We start from the raw sequence: 23,124 nt of genomic DNA on the forward strand, positions 1-23,124 counted from the left end.
GACTGAACTCTGGCACCTCTCTTTGGAGTCTCATCTAACAGCCTTCTATACAATCTGAAGTAGAAAGATGGTCGGCACAGTGTCGGAAATTTCCCAAACTGCCACATCAACATATTTCAAAATTGCCAGTTCAGCAAATTTTCAAAATTGCCGAGTCAGCAAGTTTTCAAAACTCCTGTGTCAGCTATTTCAGTAAATATTTAAAAATCTGCCTTGTCAGCAATTTCCAAGTTTGGGGTACATGAGTGATATGTGCCTCTAGACTTCACTCAGGGGGTGGGGGGATGTGCCTGAACAACTAGAAGTTTGGGGCAACACAACCATAGTTGATTCATTAACACTTTTACAGATCAACATCTAATGTTCCTTCTCTCAACCTCTGATCTCCCCAGCATCTCTCTGGTGGAGCCTGGCCCAGTGAACACAGAATTTGAGATGAAGCTAATGGAGGAGGTGGCACGTTCTGAGTTCCCAGGAGCCGACCCTGCTACAGTGCGCTATTTCAAGGAGATCTATCTGCCAGCTTCACATGAGATATTTACCACCATGGGCCAGACCCCTGAGTCTGTGGCTAAGGTAGGGGCACACTCATACCAGAGATACGAGAGGGAAGTTCCTCCGCACTTACTCAATCCCTGGCAGATCCTGCCTCACTGGGCTAAGGCATCAGCAGCAGACAAGATGCAAAGCAGAAGCCAGCCTCTTCAGGGTCTCATATGGGCAGCAGCTAGGCTGCCTTGTAATATACACACAGCAGGGTACTACACGTGTGCTTGCCATCAGGCAAGCAAGAAGCAACCTCATATCTAATTAAACCCCAGATTTGGCCCACTTAACAACGTGACACAAGCGACACTCGCCTAATAATATGAAGCTCATGTCTGCTTGTTCTACTCAGCCAAGCGGCAGGATTCATCTCAGCCTAAGAAGTAGGGCTTCTGTCTCTAATGTTTTCCATAGCACCGATCCCTGCCCTCAAATTATGGACAAGGGAATTTCTAGGATCCTGTACTAAAAAGAAATCCAAATGAAGAAAAAGATATTCGCTTAATGTGTACTGCTGTATTCTAGCTGCACCACTTTAGGTTGCTTTAAAAAAAAATACTCTGTGTGTGTTTTGCCCATATGAATATGCTGCAGAAAAGCTGGTGCTGCTCACCAAACCTCTTGCAGAGCAATAAGCATTTACAAGCAATAGGCTCATTGGAAGGCAGTGGGACCAGTGCTACTGCAGGCCCAATCCTGAAGACTGGAAGCCACAGCTATCTCCACACCTGCAGCTCACCACTAGCATTTAACAGAAACCACCCACCTATTTTCAGATTATTCTCCAGAACCACAGTTCAGTAGTAAAACACATGCCCTGCACACAGAAGATCCTCAGCATTGCTGAGCTATAGCTTGAAGATCTTCAAAAGAAAGAAACCAGCCCCCAAACTGGACAAAAAACAACACTTCCCTCTGAACCCTCAGCTCTGGCAGATGCCTCTCTGACACTTGGAGAACTATGGCGCTAGACCACAGAGAGTCAGATGTGAGGATGTGAATGAAAGGGAATCATACGTAAATACCAATCTCTTTCCATTTTGCCTTTCCCCAGGCTGTTGTGAATGTAATCAGTAAAGAGCGCCCTCCATTCCGGACGCAGACCAACACACTCTACACACCGCTGGTGGCCCTGAAGTATGCAGACACTTCAGGGGATCTCTCCGTTGGCACCTATTACAACCTGCTCTTCCGCTTCACGGGCCTTTTCCACCTCAGCATGAGCTTCCTCAAATGCATCACATGCAGCTGCTTCCGGCGCAGGGTCACCCCTGCCTAAAGCAGAGGGCCCGGTAGCAGTGTGGCCTCCCCCTTCCACCCTGCCTTGCTACGCTGCTTTGGAATCCAAGATCCAGCTAGAAGAATCTGACATATTTGCTACAGATCAGCCCACCTTGGTTCTAAAGCTACTGGGTTCTGGTGACCTCAAAGGTGAGGGGCACGATTCAAGCAATGAGTTCAGACAGCAGGGGTGGGGCACAATCCTATCCCTTTGTGAGATCATGGCCTTACACTATGTAGAAACATCTGTCCAGAGCATGGGTGGGGGGGAGGGCATAGGAAGCTGCCTTATGCTGAGTCCATCTCACTCAGTCTGAACTGACTGGCAGCGGCTCAGTTTCAGCTAGGGGTCTTTCCAAGGGCTACATGGAAGAACCAGGAGCTGAATCCAGGACCTTCTGCATGTAAAACACATGCTCTGTCCCTGGGTTATGGCTCATAATAGAGAGCACAAAGGAAGGAAGGCCCTACAGAATGGTGGCAGAGGACACTTTCCTTTTATGGACTGTCAAACCTGCCTCACACATTTCAGAAATCAGGGGTGCAGACATATCAAGTGGGATATTTGATCATCAAGTGGGAAAGCTTGATATATAAAAAAATCTCTATAAAACTGGCTAAATACTGGCTTTTGCCTGATTGCAAGCTCACCTCACCTAGGCTGAGCTTCTTTTATGTCCTAGAATGCTCATGAACATTCCAACTTTGGAGGAAGAAAGTTAAATGTTAAGACTGGAGGCAAAAAATCTGCAGGAAATCTGAGGGAAATTAACAGATTGTTTTGGCACATTTAGAGAGCTTTCTCAATCTCTAAATAATGTTGACAGAAATGAAAACTCCATTTGACTGTGTAAAAACCTCACAGAAAACTTTGAGCCAGGAAGAGATGGGGAGACAGGGTACATAGGATGATAGAAGAGTCTTGCTGGATCAGGCCCAAGGTCTGTGTAATCCCACATCCTGTGCTCCACCGTGGCGAAGCGGATGGGAAGCCCACAAGCAGGAGATGAAGGCGGGCCCCTCCCGCGCTGTTGCTCTCCTGCTACTGGCATTTGGAGGCCTCTGTACCTGGCGGTATCACACAGCCATCAAGACTAGCCATGGATAGACTTATCCTCCATGATGAGGACCCAAGAGTGAGTAATAGGGCACCTAGAGAGCAGTGCAACAGCAGCAGGGCTGAAAAGCAGCAGGGGATGAATGCCAAAGAGTAAGGAAGACTGAACGTCAGATACGGGTTTGAAATGAGTCAAAACTTTGGTTGTGACTCTGAGTCACAGTGTGCGTGCTCACAAGTTTTTTTTTAATGTCTACTCGGTTAATTTTAGATCCTGCTCAGGTTGAATCAGGAAGGCCCCAATTTGAATGCATGTGTGCACACACTGCCTTGATACTGCCGCTCAGAACAAAATTCATTCCGCACATAGATGGAAAAAATTAGAGCGAATACTGGTCACAAGTAAAGAGCATGCTGGTGGATTTAGGCCAAGAGAGATCAAGACTGCCCCTCAGTGTCAGTTTAAGGAGTCAAATGTGCATTACTGGACTGACATCGCCAGCAGCCCAGTGAACCCTCCCTCCCATTAACCACATGAACACACAAAGCTGCCTTGGACTGAGAGTCCAACTACTGGCCCACGTAGCCCAGTCTTGTCTACATCACTGACTGGCAACATCTCTCCAAGGTTTCCAAGAAGGTTCCTGCCCAGCCCAGCCTGGGACCTTCTGCATGCAAAGCATGTGCTCTGCCACTGAACTACAGACTCTCCCTTCACTGCTGAAGGTGCTTTCTGCAGGGTCAAACTATCAGGCCATCTAATGCGGCACTGTCTGCTCTGACGGGCAGCGGCACTCTTGGGTCTCGGGGAGAGATCTTTCCCAGCCCTCCTACCTGAGAGAGCCTCTTAGTTTGCTCTGGAACAAGAAGTGAAGAAGGGCCCTCCCCACCCCCACCTCCTTCTTCAGATAGGCACGAGGGAGAGAGGATAAAGGGAAAGCAAGCTGTCACCCAGCTGGTGGGTTCCCCCTGCCTCAGAACATTTCCTCCCACTTGTTCAATTATAACTAGGCCCTCACCAGGAACTAAATCAGAGGACTTTGGCCTGCAAAACAGGCATTCTGCCTCTTGAGCTGTGGCTTCTCCCCAGCTTCAGGAGTTGCTTCAGCACATAGGTCCCCTTGTGCACAGCAATGCATGGAACGGAAGCACACAGTCTTAAGGGGTGGAGGGGGGACTACACACCTGCCAGAATGACTTATGGAAGTCACTCTTTTTCAGACTGTCCCTTTCCAACTTCCGTACTATAGGATGGTTTCCTCCCTCTCCGTGCTAGCGCACTGCCCTTTGGTTCCACAACGCTAACTAGAACAAGGAAGACAAAGCCTATGCAATGACTTCCTTTAAGTTTCCCTGCAGCCCCCACAAAGCTCGTCAGTGCGCCCTCCACCAGTCTTGAGGCTCGAGCATCTGCCCCACCTTGCCACCCTCTTTAGCCTCTGGCCAGGAAGTTAATTGTCGTGACAAAGAACAGTTCCTACGGCATGTTGGATCCACATGGAATTTGCTTGCTGTGGCAGTTGTGCCCTCCAATAAGACAGGTGTCCCTCGCCAGCCTTGCCCATGCATTTGGGGTCATAGTGCCACATTGCCTTCCCACCAAGAGAGGAAAGGCCCATCCTGTATACCTCGCACATATAAGGAAAATCAGGAATGATGCTTTTGAGATAGGGCCAGGAGAGTCAGCACTTGCCTGGTGTGCTGTTTTCTTGGAGAAGGCTGACTCATTGCAGAGGAGGGGATTAGCAGCTGTCTCTGAGCCAAACTTTTAGCTAGTATCAGTGGTTCACAGTGAAGAGGCATCGTTTCCAAAGAGAAATGGCATTGCCCATTTAGGCTACTCTGCGCTTTTGTAGGAGTATAGATCTCAGTCCTGCACAAACATTTGTGCTAGCATAGCTTATGTGGAGAGAGGGGAAGGGGCTACTTAGACTAATAGCTTAAGCTTGCTAGTCAAATCATTTCCCCACTGTGCCATTAGGTGGCATTTAGGCACTGTCAAAATCTGTGAAAGAAGGTATAAACTTGGAAGAGGCTTTCCCCATTCTGTCAGACAAGAGAGTGCCTCTTCTAAGCTGATCTAAGCTCAGAGGGCAGGAACACCCAGTGAGGCAACAATGCAGCTGCTCTCGCTCTCTCTGCTCTTCACTGTTGTGACTGGAGGGGCCCCTTTGGGCCCACTGGACAGTGGTGACAACGAGGAGGAGGAAGAGCCACTGCCAGGGCCGCCTCCTATGGGCTCTTGTTCTTCTCCTATGAGTGCCACCAAAGCAGCTCAGAGGGAGAGAGCTCCAGGGGACTCTGCTGACTGAGGAAGCCATCTTGTCTTCTTCTGCACATGTTAGAACAAGCACCCAAGGGTAAACAAAATAGCAGCATATGGCTCCTACATGCAGGGGCCAACACATGCCCGACCATGCCAACCCTTAACACAGGCCCTGTGTTCTCTAAAAACAAACAATATGGCTTCCCCCGCCCCTTTCAGAACTGCTAGAAACATAGGAAGCTGCCGTATACCGAGTCAGACCTTTGGTCCCTCTAACTTAGTTACATAGACTGGCAGCGGCTTCTCCAAGGTTGCAAGCAGGAGTCTCTCTCAGACCTATCCTGGTGATGCCAGGGAGGAAAGTTAGAACCTTCTGCATGAAAGCATGCAGGTGCTCTTCCCAGAGCAGCCCCATCCCCTAAGGGCAGGCCAGCTCAACTTTGCCCCCCCCAGTTGTTTTTGGACTACAGCTCCCATAATCCCCAGCTACAACGGCCAATAGCCAGGGATTATGGGAGTTGTAGGCCAACATATGCAGCAGGGCTAAAGTTGAGCCGACCTGCCTAAGGGGCATGTCTTACAGCATTCATATGTAGTCTCCCATTCAAATGCAAATCTGGATGGGACCTGCTTAGCAAAGGGGACAATTTATGCTTGCTACCACAAGACCAGCTCTCCTCCTCCTATATCCCATTGTATATGCATATGCAACTTTATTCAGACGTGAACAGTTGATTAAGACTTATATGATTTCTTTAATCAGATAGCAGGTCTAGTGTCCACCTTTCCCCCCAAGAGGGTTCCTCTGCCTTTAATAATGATATTAATGATATTAATTATATTACTACTACTACTACTACTACTACATTATTGATCGCTGAGTCACAAGTCAAAATTGAACAGATGAAACGTCTCCCATCAGGCAGATTCAGCGACACTAAATCACCTGATCAATTTCTGCCTGTCACTCGCTATTAAAGGCTCCAGAGCTCTCTTAGGATAAAAGAAACACCAGAGCCACTCTATGACGGAAGCAGGGCTCCTCCAACCTCCCTGCCCCGAAGCAAACACTTCATCAAGGCAGAAAGTGGCCCTCTGAATAGTAACAGTCTTCGCTTTGCTAGTTATTTCTGACTGTAGTTTGGTCATCAGAGTGCCATTTGTTGTTTAAATAATAAAAATCAAGCTTAGTCTGCGTTTCACTTTCTTCCAAGGTGCAAGGATAACCATGCTTTCAATTGCTGGGCCCACATCACATGATGAACTGGGAGGAAGGGACTTCCCATCTGGACCCAGAGTCACAGAGTGCTAGAGCTGGAAGGGGTCTTGGAGGTCTTCTAGTCCTACACCCTGCTCAGTGCTGGGAACTGCTGCAGCATCCTCCAACAAATGACCATCCAGTCTCTTTGGAAAACTCCAGAAAAAGGGAGCTCACCACTGCACAAGGCAGACTATTCCGCTGTGGCACGGCTCTTACAGTTCAGAAATTATTCCTCATGTCTAGCTTAAATCTGCTTAAATCTAGCTTAAATCTGAACCATTGGTTCTAGTCCTGCCCTCGGGGTGTCCACCGACAAAATGTTGTCTTTGTTCAAGAAGTGCCCGTCACAAACTGGAACCAGACAGGGAACTTCTTTTGCTCTACAATCATTGCAGCCAGTTCTGTCTCCTAAATATTTTTACAAGGGGACACACACACGATATGTCGTCCACCTCTACCACTCATTCTTCACCCCCATCATCGAACTGAAATGGCAATTCAAAGAAAGCCATTTGATAGAGCAGCTTTTCTCATGCTAATTTAGAAAAACCTGAGTGAACTATACCACAGAGTACTGAAAACATGTGAACATTTAATTCTGGAATGGTAACATACATGTCTTTCTATGAAGAGTGGCCTACATAAGAATGGGCCATTTTAAAAAGGTCTTGGTAACCCATTCCAGAGACCAATAGTTTGATCATCTCTCAGCAAAATCAAAACTATGGGCATGTTGGAATTTTCTGAACAGAATACAGTACTCAGCACAGAATTCAGCTTCCTGAGAATCTCAGCTTTCATTTTCCAAGATTCAGGCTTCCAATCCTCATGGTTGTAAAAGAAACATGTGCAATATCAGCTGGAATCTAAGAAGCCAAAGAAGTGACTGAAAGATACTTCAGCAGTTGGAGATAGGGTTTTAGCGTCCTTGTTTCCCCCAGATGTGTATCAAAACACAAAATTTATAGGCACAATATTTGGATTGCCAATAGACTTTTTTGAAATAACATGGAGTACACACAGCCTTGAGTATAACTTGTTTCAACTGGCAATACTGATTCTTATCTTCAGCTTGGGAGGAAGCAAATCAAAGGAAAAACCAGGAAGCCAGGCCGTAACATACTCTAATGTGCCCGAGAAAAGGGATTTTAGGGAAGTAGAAAGTCTGCAAAATAAAGTAACACCCTGAAAGCTTAGTCTGTGAAGACAACATGGCAGCACACATTTATTTTTGTGTATTATTACATTTGATTTTGGTTCTAACTTCAAAGAGCTCAGTGCACATCCTAACCCTATAAAAGTAAGCTAGGCTGAAAGAGCAGCTAGCTCAGGATCACTCAGTAAGCTTCATGAATAAACAAGGATTTCAACCCAGTTCCCCCCAGAATCACTCTGCAAGCGATAGGAGCAAGTAACACAGTAAAGAGGAAAAATCGGAGCAATTATGGGTGGCAAAACTGATTATGAAATAATAAACACAGGCAGCAAAAATCTGGGGAAAACAAAAGGTTTGAGAGCTAGAAAGTCAGTTCCAGGGTCTGTCTGTTTTACCCTTCTATAGCAAGGGATAAAGCAGAATTCTGACCTAGTAACCAAAGACAGATGAAAATCTCTCCTTTTTTTACTATTCCGACAGCAATTATTTCGAAAATAAAAGTGACAGAACTACAGATCCCAACTTACCTTGCGCCCCTGAGCGATAGAATTACCTTAGGGTGAAAACTAAAGTTCTCATTGGCTAGAGTGAAGATGATGTCTGCTACAGCCTAACAAAGAACTTGGTACAAAGTATTCTGGGAAATGCATTCGCGCTGTTTCCTATGAGGCCATTGTTCCCTACAATGGGGATCTTCGTTGTTATTCGTACGAAGACCGGTCTTTTTGGTTGCTGTCACGAGAAAACCTACTCCCGTTTAGAAATGCACTAGGTGTATAAGCCTGACTGAAGCGGATTTATTACTACACCTACTTTTTCGATTGCCGCATTAATACACAAACCCGGTTCCTTGTGCAGTGAATCGCGCGAGGAAACAAAACGATTAGATTTTGAAAATGAACTATTTCAAAGCAAGAATTACAGATTTGTAAGGGTAGCATACCACATATTTAAGATTCATCTCAATGTATATCACAACCCGATGCACATTTGTCTAGGAGGAAACCTCGTTGAACACGGACTTGGTCTCATACACTAATCATCAGCTTTACTAGTAACCTTTTAACAGACTTGGTCTGCGGAATCAAGTCTGTGTTCAACGAAGTTTCCTCTCAAATAAATATGCACCGGATTGCGATATGCGTTGAAGTGAATAAATTAAATGTTACAAGACCTGGAAATCCAGCTTTTTTGATGAGCAAGTGGGTGGCCCTTAAAAGGGCCTTTGGATTTTCTTTTTCCCCCGCTTGTAGTCTGAGGGCTTAGCCACCAAAACCATAAAGAGTACGGCCTTGGCGTTTCAGAGCGTACACCACATCCATGGCAGTCACAGTCTTCCTCTTAGCATGTTCGGTGTAAGTCACAGCATCCCTAATGACGTTTTCCAGGAAGACCTTCAGCACACCACGAGTCTCCTCATATATCAGACCAGAAATACGTTTCACACCACCACGACGAGCTAAACGGCGAATAGCAGGCTTGGTAATGCCTTGGATGTTATCCCGCAAGACCTTTCGGTGGCGCTTAGCACCCCCCTTGCCAAGTCCTTTCCCGCCTTTGCCACGTCCAGACATGTTAACTAGCTCTCAGAACAAGAAAAAACGAATGAGCATGATTGGCGCGGTGGCGAGCTTATATTGTCGAATATCCGACCAGAAAGAAAACAGCACGGTCAGAAGGCGGAACTACTATAGATTTGCATACAATTGCCCTATAGGACGCTGCTTCTCAGTTTTCTCCAATGAACAACGAAAGCCTTTCAAATTGACCAATTAGAAGTCAGGATTTCAAATTAAAATTTTGGCGCCATTTCCTTTTTCTTGATTGCGTAGAAACGAGTCCTTTTATTTACAATATAGAGTATAAGGGTGAATTCCGCATTGTGTGTTCGAGTCTGAGTACGCCACATTAAGTTCCCGTCATGTTACTGTATAACAGCAAACACAATGGAGTCTTGAAGCACTAAATTATTGTAACATACGCTTTCGTGCACTGCTATCCTCTTAATCAGATGCAGGAGTGTAATCATTTGTAAGCATGGGTGTAGGGCTACTATGTGGTTGTAAATGAAGAAAGAGTAAGGGGAGACATCTATAGATGGTGCTCCTTTTTGCTCTTTGAAATTGAAATGTCCTCAGTAAGATTAACCTTCTGAACCAGTACACCTGTACAATACATGGACAATAATGTGTGTATGTTTAGGGTCTTACACAAATAGTGGCCTTTTTAAAAAAACTACATATAGGAGTGTGTGCACACAAATAAGCCCCTGTGTGACTCAGCTCAAATGTTTTGATACTGGAAAGTGTTTCAGAGAGTGGACGGACTTGAATGAGAATATGGTTGAGTTAAATGATTTTTATTCATAATGTTTATAACCCTTATTTTGCTCATGTTCAGGACTGGGGTGGGTGGGAATTAAACACACAGAGATAGTAACCTAGTTTGGGGCACTTAGTATAGCACATAGTATATTAGTTTTGAAACAGAAGGATCTCTATTCAAAATTGCTGATGTACCCTGAAGTTCACAGAGCCTTTGGTAAACAAATTTCAGCCAAACTTACCTCATAAGGCTGGAAGAACAAAAGCTACACACAGGATCCATGATGGGGGTGGGGGAAGTTAATATTTTAACAAATCCCCTCAGCATTTTTGCTTAGAAGTCACTGTAGGGTAACCTATTACCAAAAATAAGTGTTTTGATTGGGCATTCCTATTCTGAGACCCAAGAACTCAGGGTCCTTGCTCATTTCTAGTGCCAGGCTCAACTTCTGAGCCATTTGGGCAACACTATTTTAGTCATGAGATCACCATAATTACACATTCATTTGTGACCGAAATGTTGTGTTCTACATTAGAGTTTGTCTGTAATGAAGTTTTCATTTACTTTTGAGATATTAAAGATTCAGTAATTAATATGACTCAGATGGGACTCCTAGATTCAATGGTACAAGTTCCAAACATGAACTACACAACACTTCTCCATAGATAACAGCTGAGACTTCACTCTTTGAGCTTGTTTTCCACAAGTAACTCTCTTAGTGACAAAACATTTAGTCAACATCAGAACAATCCAAGTGTGAGAATGTGTTTATGAATGTCTTAGCTACAAGACTATACCAAATAAGATTGATTAGTACAAAACATAAAAAGTTTGACTTCAGTAACAGACAATCCCTGAACCTGTTCTACAAGCTGTAACTGAGAAGCAGTAAGGTCTGCAAGCCTAGCTAGGACTTCTGTATAACTGTGTTACAATAACAACTGTAACTGACTCATTGCACTCTTCACCAAAAACTTTTGCAGTATTTCATTGCTGCAACCGCCTTAGGATTGTTTTTAATGGAAGGCAGTATATAAATTTAACAAAACAAATTAGTCTCTTTACTGGTCTTCATCCAGGGACGCTCTCAAAGTACAGTATCTCATTGTGCTTAACAGACAAGTTTGAAAAACAAAATTGCTTTTAGCACAACCCTGTTTTACAAAAGAAGCAGCAAGTATTGAAACCAAAGCTTTTTACTCAGAAAAAATCAGATATAAATAAATATAACTTTAAAAATAAAGTTTGCAATTTATATCACTTGATAGCTAATACAATTTGTTAGAACCTCAACACGTAGTGAGAAATGCTCTTTTATGAGAAAGTGGGTGGCTCTTAAAAGAGCCTTTGGGTTTCTTCACCAAGCAGCAATCTGCTCACTTGGAACTGGTGTATTTGGTGACAGCCTTTGTACCCTCCGATACAGCATGTTTGGCTAGTTCCCCGGGTAGCAAGAGACGCACAGCAGTCTGGATCTCCCGCGAAGTGATGGTCGAGCGCTTGTTGTAGTGAGCCAAGCGGGAAGCCTCCCCAGCAATACGCTCAAAGATGTCATTCACGAAAGAATTCATGATACCCATTGCCTTCGAAGAGATACCGGTATCGGGATGAACTTGCTTCAGAACCTTGTACACGTAGATAGAGTAACTCTCCTTCCTGCTCTTACGGCGCTTCTTATCGCCCTTTTTCTGGGTTTTGGTGACGGCTTTCTTAGATCCCTTCTTGGGCGCAGGAGCAGACTTGGCAGGCTCAGGCATTCTAAGAACGGATAGTCTTCACGCTCTAATCAGAAACGAAAGAACAACACGATCTTCTCCAGGAACAAAACCAGAGTGACCATCCGTCCGCTTACCTGCTATTTAAAGGCCCTTTATGCAAATGAGGGTAGCTAAACTCCAACTTTCCTATTGGTTCCAGTGCCTCCTGATATCATCTCCGCTGCGCGCGCACATGCAAATCATAGGATTCTACTATCCTCTCTTTCTATTGGATGAAAATAGCTTCTATATCTCTGGTTGGTGAAAGGAAGACATCTACTCTACCATTGGTTGAGAATGTCTGACGGCTACTCGACCAATCAGTAACGATATTTTCAAGGCATTCGGAAAGTATAAAAAACCCCCCACTTCATTTGTTCTTAATCATTCTCAGCTTTGCTTTTGTGTTAGAAGGTAGTGTGCTCGGATTTTTAGCAGCAAAATGTCTGGTCGCGGCAAGCAAGGAGGCAAGGCAAGAGCGAAGGCCAAGTCCCGCTCTTCTCGCGCTGGGCTGCAGTTCCCCGTCGGCCGCGTCCACCGTCTGCTCCGCAAAGGCAACTACGCCGAGCGCGTGGGGGCCGGCGCCCCAGTCTACCTGGCTGCTGTGCTCGAATACCTGACGGCTGAGATCCTGGAGCTGGCGGGCAACGCCGCTCGCGACAACAAGAAGACCAGGATCATCCCCCGCCACTTGCAGCTGGCCATCCGCAACGACGAAGAGCTCAACAAACTCCTGGGCAAAGTCACCATCGCTCAGGGCGGCGTCTTGCCCAACATCCAGGCGGTCCTCTTGCCCAAAAAGACCGAAAGCCACAAAGCCAAAGGCAAGTGAAGTGGCCCTTCCCTTGCCAAACCCGACCAAAAGGCTCTTTTAAGAGCCACCCACAATTTCACGTAAAGAGCTGCGAATCTACACAAAGAATATATGAACGAATACTTTCTTTAGAGGCAGCAAGTGATAACAGCAAAAAAACGCGACTTCCTACCTAACTAGTTCTAGTACATTTGAAGTTATTTGCAGTTCCTGTATAGGGAACTGCTTACGTAGCCTTGGTTGAGCCACCATGTTCCCGAGTTTTTCAGCGTAAAAATACCGAGTCATGAATACACTTGGTTGTAGGGGATGGTGTACTGTATTCGCCCATTTCCCTCTATTTCATAACCACTGACAAAGCTCCCTCGGGTGCTCACACCTATTTTCTCCCGCTCTTCAAAGTTCAGCTTGAGGAAGAGATCTGTGTTACACAAAAGTGCGCAAGAGATATTGTGAATGAGCATTGGTCCCCTGACGAACAGACTCGACCAATCACTGCGTAGCGCGGAATTTCCGAGCGGCTTTCTTGCCTACAACTTTTTCTCCTTTTTCTATTACTCTACAAGTCAGTCTTCTCTCTTCAGCGCCGAGCCGTAAACTTCACCGTTCACGCACAGCTGCTGAGGTAGAGAAACAGTCTTCCCTCGGGCTCATGCCCCGATAAAAAGTTTTCGCGATAATTACTGCTTAGCAACTTGATTAGTTCCATTGAATGTAGTGGCACTTACTTCCGTGTAAACATGCATAGGAGTTCATGTTGCTTAAGGAGCAAAGAAGTTGCTCTTGAGCTTCCAGATCACTAAGTTGGTGGGGGTTTTTGTTTTTTAAAGACGTATTGACGCCCAAAAGTAACATTTTCTTAAATACTTCCACTTTTGGACCAAAACTAAGTTCTTTTGCATTCTGGTTACGCACAGTTTATACACACGTGTTCTGCAAATAGATATTTAATTCTGCTTTTGGTTTGAACAATACAAGTTTTTTTTGGGGGGGGTCCCGAAGGGCCAGAATTTAACGCTGTGTCTTAAATATACGTAGTCCACTATGAAATGGGTCACTAACATGAAAGCAAAATCATTTTTATTCTGTATTCGAGCAAAAATGAAATATGAGGAATAATCTCAGGGACAATTTTCCCCACCGGATTAATGAATACTGACCCTCAATTCCACTTCCCGAAGATAAGGAAGGAGAAGCTCTCAGGGACTCTAAAACATGTACCCTTGTTTGAGTTCATATCAGACAAAGTAAATGCGCGGTGAACTATAATCCGTGGAAATTCACACTGAAATACATTTGTTAGGGTTTAAGGTACTAGCTACCCCTCTGGAAATTGAAAAATGCTTGCGGCCAATCCCCGTCAACCCCGGGAAATTCAAACTTTGAAACCGTTGAGGTTCTCGGCCAATCAGGAGCGGAGGCTTTTCCTATAAATGCTGCCGCCAAGGGGCTTTCTTCACACTGTTCGGTCTGCGTTCTGAGAATCTTGTGTGCGTTCTTGGCGTACTGCGTGAGAAAACAGTATGGCTCGTACCAAGCAGACCGCTCGTAAGTCCACTGGAGGAAAAGCTCCTCGCAAGCAGCTGGCTACCAAGGCTGCTCGGAAAAGCGCCCCTGCCACGGGTGGCGTGAAGAAGCCTCACCGCTACCGCCCTGGTACCGTAGCCCTGCGGGAGATCCGCCGCTATCAGAAATCGACTGAGCTTCTTATTCGCAAGCTCCCTTTCCAGCGTCTGGTAAGAGAAATTGCTCAGGATTTCAAGACTGATCTGCGCTTCCAGAGCTCCGCTGTCATGGCTTTGCAGGAAGCTAGCGAGGCTTACCTGGTGGGCCTCTTTGAAGATACCAATCTGTGTGCTATTCATGCGAAGAGAGTCACCATCATGCCCAAAGACATCCAACTGGCACGCCGTATTCGGGGGGAGAGGGCTTAATTTCCTTCCCACCAGTGCTGTTCAAAGCAACCCAAAGGCTCTTTTAAGGGCCACCCACATAACTCAAAAAAGGAGCGGCTTGTTACTTTCTAATTTCTCCATAAAGCTTGAATGCATAGCAGTTGAGACTTCATGTATAAGTATATCAGTGTTTTCTGCTAAATCTAATGGGGTTAGAGTATTCTGTGCTAAGCACTGTTTTCTGTTAACATGTTGAAGATGTGGGAGCAGCAAGTCCTTTGCTAGCTGGACTTCTTAATTCCAAAACGCTCCACATTGGTCAATGGGATAGAATATTCCTGAGCTCAGCAATGCAGTTTAACTGACAAGAAAGTAGGCAAACCTAACAAAACTGGTGAGTGGGCAGGAAGAAGGGGTTGAACAAGAGCAGGAGATATCTCTACTTGAAGAATATTCCCTGAAAACAATCACAATACCTTAATAAAATAAACTGTCTATTTATGCAAATGTGTTAGCAGAAACATTTCAACACGCAACTTAACATATTCCCATCCCACTTATTTCTTTCCCTACTCCCCACCCTGTCTAAAGCAGAAATCATACTCGGCCAGCAGCACAGCAACACCATCCGGGACAGACTAGAAGATTTGGGGGTCCCCAGGGGGTGTGGAGCTGTGTTATCTCTAACGTGTGCGCATGCCTACAAGTTTTTAAATGGCCACTCAGTTAATTTTAGATCCTGCTCCAGTTAAATCAGGAAGGCCCCATCCTGAATGCACACGCACCGCCTTGATACTGCCACGCAGAACAAAACTCATTCTGCACACATAAAAAAAAAATTAGAGAACATGCTGGTGTGGAGGCCCTGGACTTATGCCTAGAAATCCAAGAGTAAGAGTGCCTCTGTCTACTTCTGAGTGGGAAGGGTGTCTAAAAGTTGTTTTCTCACCACCCATTTGACAGCTTTGTGTTTCTGAGGAGGAAGGGCTTTGAAAAGGAGCTGGGACTGAGTGAGCACCAGAAGAAGTTGCCTGCGAAGTAAGACACAAGTTAGAGCAATTACACCTGTCTTTGTTGTTAACTCCCCGCTGCCGCCGCCGCCATGCTCACCACAGGCTCAGATAATAAATGCCCCCAGGAATGTATTGCAACATTTTGTTGCAGGCCCATACTTACTACCTAGTTCTGATTAGTAGAAGCTGGAGTTGAGCAACATGAGATGGCTGTGCTTGAGAGCTGTCCAGGAGCAGCTGTATCATTGAACTCGATGCATTATTTGATCAAGCAGACGTGGCCTTTACACTTAAGAAAAGCATTCGCCCAGAAGCACACATCCTACAGAACTAGTCCTTTGGGGACAGGGAACCATCTTGTTTTTCTTTGTAAGCCACTTTGAGAATTACCTTTAAGTAGCATATAGTACATATTAATAGTAACTCTGTGTGACTGACTTCTCAATTGAAACACAGGAATGTACTGAGTTTGCTTATGCTTATTCTTAGATACACCTGCTTCTTAGAAAATGAGATGCCTGTGCCTTTGTCCATCTCTCAGCCTAGCTTGCCTCACAAGGATGTGGAGAACATAGGCTAATACACACACACACACCATGCAAGCCAAGCCACCCTTAGAGGACAAACAAGTTAGAATGTGTGTGCCTGTCTGTGCAGTCTCCTAGCGAATTCATGGCCAGGAATACTTGTCATGTCAGTTCATTCTAGCAGGGAGAAGAGTTCTCTATTTCTAAGGATAACATTTCCAGCTCTTTTGGAAACAGGATGTAGACAGGAGACATCTCCACCATGCATAAGCATAACCCTTTTAAAAAGTTTTTTAATTTATTTATTTTACATTTATATCCCGCTCTTCCTCCAAGGAGCCCAGAGCGGTGTACTACATACTTAGGTTTCTCCTCACAACAACAACCCTGTGAAGTAGGTTAGGCTGAGAGAGAAGTGACTGGCCCAGAGTCACCCAGCTAGTATCATGGCTGAATGAGGATTTGAACTCGGGTCTCCCCAGTCCTAGTCCAGCACTCTAACCACTACACCACACTGGCTCTCAAAATGCCCCTTAAACTGGAGATTCTTTGCTTTTTAGATCCTTTTTCTCTGTGGCTAAACTATGGGCAAACTCCAGAGGCTCCAGTGTTTGTGGTCAGCACTCAAGGGGCCTTTGCGTGCTGCTAGGTTCCTTGGCTTCAGCTTGAGAGCAGCTGTTCTTCCTCTCTGCTTAATTAGCAGCTTGCCACTGCCAAAGCTGCCTTGAGGGTAATAAGCTGCTGTGGTTCTTAAAAGCAACTGCCACTTTAGTAGGCAACAATGGCCTTGAAGGATTCTGGCTGCATCTCTAGATTTCTTTCTAGATGCAGCCCCAGCAGCAGGAGAAACAGTACATAATCAGTAAATAGCGCCATCAGCTTCAACATATGTTCACAACTGGGTTGGAGGAGCTGATCTCTGCCGGAAATCCACAGGGAGGCTTGGAAATGGCCTCTTCCCCCTATGAACTGCTTTTTTCTCTTCCATGTAGCGAACTAGCAAGCTAATGGAGGGAAAATATATCCCAGTGGAGATATCCTCTTTTCAACACAAGATTCATCAGCAACTGAATAATCGCAAACCAGGAGATCAATATTTGTTTTGAAATAAAATGATAGAACCCAGCAGATTCCAGCTTCTTGAGTCTATCTGGAATTTATTTAATTTATTACACTTATATCCCGTTCTTCCTCCAAGGAGCCCAGAGCAGCATACACGATAATGTTTGTCCTCACAACAAACCTAGGAGGTGGCTTAGGCTGAGAGCTATGGCACTGGCCCAGAGTCACCCAGTCAGTTCCATGGCTGAATGGGGATTGGAACTCAGTAATTTACTAGGGGTAGATGAATTCAGCTATCCCTAGTAAATCACTATACCTTTTTGCCATCAAAGGGAAGACATTGGGGGTGTCCTTTCAAAATAATTTTGCCTTAGTGTGTAAACACACACCATAGCTCTTCTGCTTTCAGCCTCCTCGCTGAGTAACAATTTCAGATGTGAGAAAAAATATCTTATGTATTTTGTAAAGAAAACTGTTAACCTCGGTTTACTAGCATAATTCTGAAGCCAGAAGTGTGTTGATTCCACAGGTAAGTTATGCAGGCTTGGATTACTGAAAACTCATGTGATGTGCTATGGGCACTTGAAATACACTCTAGCACAGTAGTGATTTACTAATGTGAATGCCATCTAAAAGTTGATTGTTCGTCCTAGCACAAATGAAAATGTGAGGAATAATCCTTATGGAATCCTAAGCACACCAAGGGGTGAGTAACTCTAGAACTTGGGCGAGTTCATGTATGGCCTCAGGAATCTGCGTTTTACTGAGTCAGACCTGTGGTCCATTTAGCTCAGTGCGATCTGCATTGACTGGCAGTGGCTCTCCATGGTTTCAGACAGGAGTCTCTCCCAGTCCTGCCTAGCAAATGCCAGGATTGAACCTGGGACCTTCTGCATGTAAGCAGATGTTCTACCACCGAACTATGACCCTATCCCCAAAGGGGAATATCTTACAATAGATAGTCACCCATCCAAATACAAACCATGACAGACTTTGCTTAGCAAAGGGGACAATTCATGCCCACTACTGCAAGACCAGCTCTCCTCCATCTGCTCAGGACAAAACCACTCCAGTTTAGGGGGGGATTGAGCTGTTTTATCTCAATATTCAGAACCACTTGGGTGCTGTCAAGTATCACCCTATTTTGTTGTTACCCTTCGAAATAGGACCATTCACCTTGCAAACAAATTGGTATGACTTTCTATATATTTTTAATCCCGTTCTTCTTCCAAGGAGTTCCGGGTACCACGTGTGGTCTCTTCTGCCCCTGTATGTCTTCAGAACCACCCTGCAAAATACAGCCAGCAGAGAGATGGTGACTGGCCCAAAGTCACCCACTGAGTTTTACAGTTGATTTGAGATTTAAATTCAAGTTGCCCCAGATTTTAACTAGTGAAGCAAGTGAGATTACATAAAGGACACAATCCAGCCAAAGCTAAGCACGTTTTAGTCGCATTCACATCAATAAGGAATATTTAAAACAAGTCCCAACTGATGTCAATGGTTCTCTTGCTTTTGTGTAAATTTGGCTGAATCATGCCCAAGTTTTTAGAGCCAAAAAGGTAGAGTTGTCCCCCAGCTCCCTTTGCACTTCTGCATTTACTACTTAGAAAAAGGGCAGCAAATCAGATGCTCCAGGGAGGCTGAGAGGTGCCACGCAGCAGATTCCAATGGCCACAGGAGCAGATAAGACTAAAATAGCCAGATGCCAAGGAAAAGGCAGTAGCTGAACCTCCAGCAACTACACAGAAGAGGGCATTTCAGCTGGCACCACTTTTCTCACCGCTGCATGAGTTGCACCAACACATCTTCTACCCCGCTAATGAAAAGTGTGGGCTCCCTTCCTCCTTGTATACCCTAATTGTTCATCATGGAAGACCTGGAATACACAAGCAGTAGTTTTCAAATGGTTGGTTTTACTTTTGTGGGGGCTGGCTTGGCTCAGTCCATTCTTTTTTCTGGAGAACAGTTTCTTGAAGGATCAGCTCACCTGATTAATGTTGTGTAACTTCATTTCTTTCACATGGGACAATTTGGGCACAGTCTGTAAAGCTCATTGAGCACAGATATGAACACACTGAACTCTTGAGCTGGCACAGACCACTCTGCAGCGGGTGCCACTGGTACAATTTCTAGGCCGCACCCATCAGTGGCCATTTACAGGAACATTTGACTCAAACTGGCTGTTATACCAGATCAGACCAGCAGCCCAGACATCCCCCTTTTTAAATCTACTTTTAAGTAAACTTAAATTAAGGTCTCTTTATAGACCAGGGGTTCTCTAGCTTAGGTATACACAGGGGCATATCTAGGGTAGGGCAGGCAGGGCACGTGCCCCAGGCACCACTTGAGGGGGGGCACCATTTCTTTAAATTAAAAAATGGCAACCAAAAACAAAATGGCCACTGCGCATGCTCAAATGGCCTCTGTGAGGCCCTAGGCCATGCCAGGCCTTGCAGAGGCCATTTGAGCACGCACGGTGGCCATTTTGTTTCCAGCGGCCTTTTAAAAAAAATGGCCACTGCACATGCTCAAATAGTCCCTGCGAGGCCCTAGAGGCCAGCGGGGGGAGAACCTTTGCAGACCCCCACCCCACAGCCTTTAGGAAGCCCCTCGAAGGGGCTACAGGTAATTTTTTAATAAAAAATAATATAATATAAGTCATTGTACACATTCAGTTTGGCACTATGTACAGAGAATCAGGCCTTGTGAATACTGAGATGAAGATTATTAGCTAGGATTGTATTCATTTGCTCTTGCTTTGCTTCTTGTGAAGTGAGTTAAATGTGATGTCTTAATAATATGGCTATTAATGGTGAGTTTGTCTTTGCCCACTGGGAGTTTCTTGCTCTCTTTCTCTCATTTTAACTGTCTTTCTGAAATATTAGAATCTCTGCATATCCTTTGATTATTTTCAGAGTATCTGGGAAAAGTCAAATTCTCCATTTATTTTTAAAACTTATGTAATAGTGATGCTACAATGCATAGTAGACAATTAGACAGGCACTTCTGTTTAGTTTTCCAAGTATACCTCCACATAGTATTGGGTATTTCATGAGCCCCAGCATACTGAAAATTGTCGTTTTCCAGCATTTTTTGATCTGGCTACGTCCTGCTAGTTTTTGAAATATTAAAAGATTAACGAGCTTGACTTGTATTTTTGAGCTGCTATTATGGTAAAGTTATCTGAAAGATGGGTGTCAGATGTTTCGACAGGGGGAACAATTTCAGTGCTTGCCCTAGGCTCTATTTTCCCTAGATACGCCTCTGGGTATACAGATGTTGCAAAACCACAACTCCCATCATCTCCGGCCACAATGGACTTTCTGGTAATTGTGGGTGGGGATGATGGGAGTTGTAGTCCAACATCTGGGGATCCAAGTTTGAAAACCTATGCTCTAGGCTAGTTTTCAGCAGCACCTTAGTTTCCTTCTGCAGGATGGGAAAACTAATCTTTCTTTCCTCCTCCTACACTTGTTTCCAAAAGGCCCTACTGATGGCTTTGACTTACAGGGGTAACTCCATTCCTTTGGTAAGTACTTAAGTGCATGACTCACAGCTAGGGCGGAGCTGTAATCTATTGAAGTAAATTATGGTGTGATGATTTCCCTACAGTAATTTTGTTTTTTAAAGTAAGAGTACTCAAAGTGGTGCTGCCCGGATAAAAGCAGAAATATTGTCCTACGGATGGGCTATTGCAACATTATGCACCTGTTGAACGCCTGCCTTCCTGCAGCTTTTACAGTCACAGTAGTCCTGCGGGTGAAGAGGTAACATGAATGGATGTTAAGTATGCATGGTATTGCAGCCTCAGAGTTTCACTATATAGTATATTATTTCGTTTATCAAAGCTGAAGGAAAAGAGTAGTTTCGACAAGTTGTGAATGTAACTAGCTAGGTATGTTAGCGAGTTATCGATCACCCGATCTTGATACAAGGTAACCTACACCTGTCCATGTTACCAACAGTACACGATACTTGTTACAATGCGCCTTCCCCCAACCCAAGTTAAAGCAGATCTACACAAGATACATACAACTGCCCATTGACACAGCTAAAACGATAAAATGAGCTATATTAAAGTGCTCGTTCTCTAACAAGAGTATCGATGTTGCGCTCACTACATTGCGATTCGATTTTCTCAAGGCAGCAGCAATCCGAGATCGCCAGCTCTCTGCGTGAAATTGTGGGTGGCTCTTAAAAGAGCCTTTTGGTCGGGTTTGGCAAGGGAAGGGCCACTTCACTTGCCTTTGGCTTTGTGGCTTTCGGTCTTTTTGGGCAAGAGGACCGCCTGGATGTTGGGCAAGACGCCGCCCTGAGCGATGGTGACTTTGCCCAGGAGTTTGTTGAGCTCTTCGTCGTTGCGGATGGCCAGCTGCAAGTGGCGGGGGATGATCCTGGTCTTCTTGTTGTCGCGAGCGGCGTTGCCCGCCAGCTCCAGGATCTCAGCCGTCAGGTATTCGAGCACAGCAGCCAGGTAGACTGGGGCGCCGGCCCCCACGCGCTCGGCGTAGTTGCCTTTGCGGAGCAGACGGTGGACGCGGCCGACGGGGAACTGCAGCCCAGCGCGAGAAGAGCGGGACTTGGCCTTCGCTCTTGCCTTGCCTCCTTGCTTGCCGCGACCAGACATTTTAGTTACCACAACTTACTTTCTTAGAAAAGAGCAAACGAAAAATAAGAAATCTAAAGCTCACGGGGGGTTTTATGCCTTCCTAGTGCTTGGAACCGACACTTCTGATTGGTTGATTGTGGCGTCACGGTCCCGTAACCAATGAAAACATAGGCTTCGGAGCCTCACCAACCCGGGGAGAAGCTGTATCTCTTATCCAATAGGGATGGGTCTATTACAAGTCCTGTAATTTGCATGCGCGCGCGCTACGGCGGGGATGGCCGGAAGCACTTAAAGCCTGTAAGTTGACGCCCCCAGTTCTTGGGCTGATGCGGAGGATGCGTGTTTCCGCGTTAAGTCCTAGTGGATGGACGCTAGTGAGTGGGGGGAAGGGAAGGTAGCCTCCCTTGCAGTTAGTTGGTCTCAGTCTTTGAATTGATTACAACTAAATCTTGTTGTTCCTTGTCCTGCCTTATAAGATATAACTTTTTAAAAACCGTCTATATGGTGGAGTTTTAAATCCACAGCTTCTGCTTAACTGTAGTCTCCAGGAACCATAGAACTGTAGTGCTAGAGGGGGCTTTACCTGTGGGCTATGTTGTATGTACACACACACACACACACACACACACACACACAGAGCTTTGTGAAGAGTAGTGGGGTTGGGGGAGACTGAGAGGGGCACAGAAGGGGCAAAATGCATTTCTTGGGTGGGAAGTATCCCCCATGTTAGCTTTCTGAAACAGGTGGGGGGCAATTACTTTTCAGAGGGGATGCTTCCCCCACCCCTGGAGCTACCCTTGAGTGTGAAACACTTTCGGGTGGTGATTCCTCCCACCCAGGAGCATAACTATACTAGGGTAAGGGGGAACAGTTGTCTGGGGGCCCACTGCCTTGGGGGGCCCCTCAGAGGCAGGTCACATGACTGACTCCCCCAGCCGCGCACCCGCCTGGGCTTCCTTCAGTTGTATTCATCCTCCGAAACTGATGTGAGCGTTAAGACCTGGAGCTACCAGAACAGCATGTCTTTCTCTAGTACCATTACATGACTTTCATCGTCCACAATTTACAAAACCTTTAAAAAAATAATTTAGGATGATGTTCTATTGTGGCACATAGGTGTGTGTGTGTGTATAATTTTACTATGCTTTTTGTTGCCACTATTCAGCCTCATTTAAGATTTCTTTACTTCATGAGCTGAGCTTCAGTGAGGGGGGCAGGCATTTTAAAATCTTGTCTCTGGGCTCACTCCATCCTTGCTACACCCCTGCTCCCACCCCACATGCCTGAGCACAATTGAAACTAATCCCCATTTTACCCAGTGTGGTAAGAATTCAGTCCACATCACTTGAATAAGGGTTGTATCCCGAGCACCACAACATGGGTTGACTTCTCAGTATATTTTTCTATCCTTTAAACAGTGAAACTATTGCTCAGTAGCAGAGCACACATTTTAAACAAAAAGGCTATATAGCTCAGTAGAACACACGTTTTTCAGGCAGCAGATCCCAAGTTCAATCTCTGGCATCTCTCATTAAAAGGAACAACACCTGGA

General features: G+C 45.3%; 6 protein-coding genes across 10 annotated transcripts in view; 3 read left to right on the top strand and 3 right to left on the bottom strand.

The window, feature by feature from the left end:
- The window catches only part of RDH8 (retinol dehydrogenase 8), a 31,833-nt gene extending 21,343 nt beyond the window's left edge, over nucleotides 1–10,490 (top strand). For 2 of the 3 annotated variants that reach the window (XM_053289676.1, XM_053289677.1), the window contains exons 6-7: nucleotides 393–576; nucleotides 1,601–6,340. In XM_053289676.1, the coding sequence (XP_053145651.1) occupies nucleotides 393–576; nucleotides 1,601–1,825 (409 nt within the window). In that variant the 3' untranslated portion in view covers nucleotides 1,826–6,340. Of the gene's footprint in view, nucleotides 1–392; nucleotides 577–1,600; nucleotides 6,341–6,364 lie in introns of those variants that run through there. The other variant, XR_008314965.1, reaches the window with a different exon arrangement.
- LOC128342412 (histone H4) lies at nucleotides 8,773–9,180 on the bottom strand. The gene has a single exon (XM_053289679.1). The coding sequence runs from the start codon at nucleotides 9,139–9,141 to the stop codon at nucleotides 8,830–8,832; it is 312 nt and encodes a 103-aa protein (XP_053145654.1). The 5' UTR covers nucleotides 9,142–9,180; the 3' UTR covers nucleotides 8,773–8,829.
- A 151-nt stretch (nucleotides 10,491–10,641) lies between the features above and the next one.
- LOC128342411 (histone H2B 5) lies at nucleotides 10,642–11,738 on the bottom strand. Its single transcript, XM_053289678.1, has one exon. The coding sequence runs from the start codon at nucleotides 11,647–11,649 to the stop codon at nucleotides 11,269–11,271; it is 381 nt and encodes a 126-aa protein (XP_053145653.1). The 5' UTR covers nucleotides 11,650–11,738; the 3' UTR covers nucleotides 10,642–11,268.
- A 311-nt stretch (nucleotides 11,739–12,049) lies between these two features.
- LOC128345977 (histone H2A type 2-C) lies at nucleotides 12,050–12,531 on the top strand. Its single transcript, XM_053298749.1, has one exon. The coding sequence runs from the start codon at nucleotides 12,092–12,094 to the stop codon at nucleotides 12,479–12,481; it is 390 nt and encodes a 129-aa protein (XP_053154724.1). The 5' UTR covers nucleotides 12,050–12,091; the 3' UTR covers nucleotides 12,482–12,531.
- A 1,064-nt stretch (nucleotides 12,532–13,595) lies between these two features.
- On the top strand, nucleotides 13,596–14,452 carry LOC128345975 (histone H3). The gene has a single exon (XM_053298744.1). The coding sequence runs from the start codon at nucleotides 13,987–13,989 to the stop codon at nucleotides 14,395–14,397; it is 411 nt and encodes a 136-aa protein (XP_053154719.1). The 5' UTR covers nucleotides 13,596–13,986; the 3' UTR covers nucleotides 14,398–14,452.
- A 3,288-nt stretch (nucleotides 14,453–17,740) lies between these two features.
- On the bottom strand, nucleotides 17,741–21,669 carry LOC128345976 (histone H2A type 2-C-like). 3 transcript variants are annotated; one of them, XM_053298747.1, is made up of 3 exons: nucleotides 21,209–21,669; nucleotides 20,672–20,716; nucleotides 17,741–18,248 (listed from the first exon to the last, which is right to left on the bottom strand). In XM_053298747.1, the coding sequence occupies exons 1-2, from the start codon at nucleotides 21,588–21,590 to the stop codon at nucleotides 20,706–20,708; spliced, it is 393 nt and encodes a 130-aa protein (XP_053154722.1). In that variant the 5' UTR covers nucleotides 21,591–21,669; the 3' UTR covers nucleotides 17,741–18,248; nucleotides 20,672–20,705. The 3 variants fall into 3 exon arrangements, with proteins under 3 accessions (XP_053154722.1, XP_053154720.1, XP_053154721.1); XM_053298745.1 differs by lacking the exon at nucleotides 20,672–20,716 and having other exon boundaries at nucleotides 17,746–18,248; XM_053298746.1 differs by lacking the exon at nucleotides 17,741–18,248 and having other exon boundaries at nucleotides 20,487–20,716.
- Between the last annotated feature and the right edge of the window lie 1,455 nt (nucleotides 21,670–23,124).

This window comes from Hemicordylus capensis, chromosome 2 (assembly GCF_027244095.1).
Source record: "Hemicordylus capensis ecotype Gifberg chromosome 2, rHemCap1.1.pri, whole genome shotgun sequence".
Classification (NCBI taxonomy): domain Eukaryota; kingdom Metazoa; phylum Chordata; class Lepidosauria; order Squamata; family Cordylidae; genus Hemicordylus; species Hemicordylus capensis.

Bases quoted from the DNA above. Each gene is read 5' to 3' on its own strand.
- LOC128342412 (XM_053289679.1), bottom strand. From the start codon at position 9,141: ATGTCTGGACGTGGCAAAGGCGGGAAAGGACTTGGCAAGGGGGGTGCT.
- LOC128342411 (XM_053289678.1), bottom strand. From the start codon at position 11,649: ATGCCTGAGCCTGCCAAGTCTGCTCCTGCGCCCAAGAAGGGATCTAAG.
- LOC128345977 (XM_053298749.1), top strand. From the start codon at position 12,092: ATGTCTGGTCGCGGCAAGCAAGGAGGCAAGGCAAGAGCGAAGGCCAAG.
- LOC128345975 (XM_053298744.1), top strand. From the start codon at position 13,987: ATGGCTCGTACCAAGCAGACCGCTCGTAAGTCCACTGGAGGAAAAGCT.
- LOC128345976 (XM_053298747.1), bottom strand. From the start codon at position 21,590: ATGTCTGGTCGCGGCAAGCAAGGAGGCAAGGCAAGAGCGAAGGCCAAG.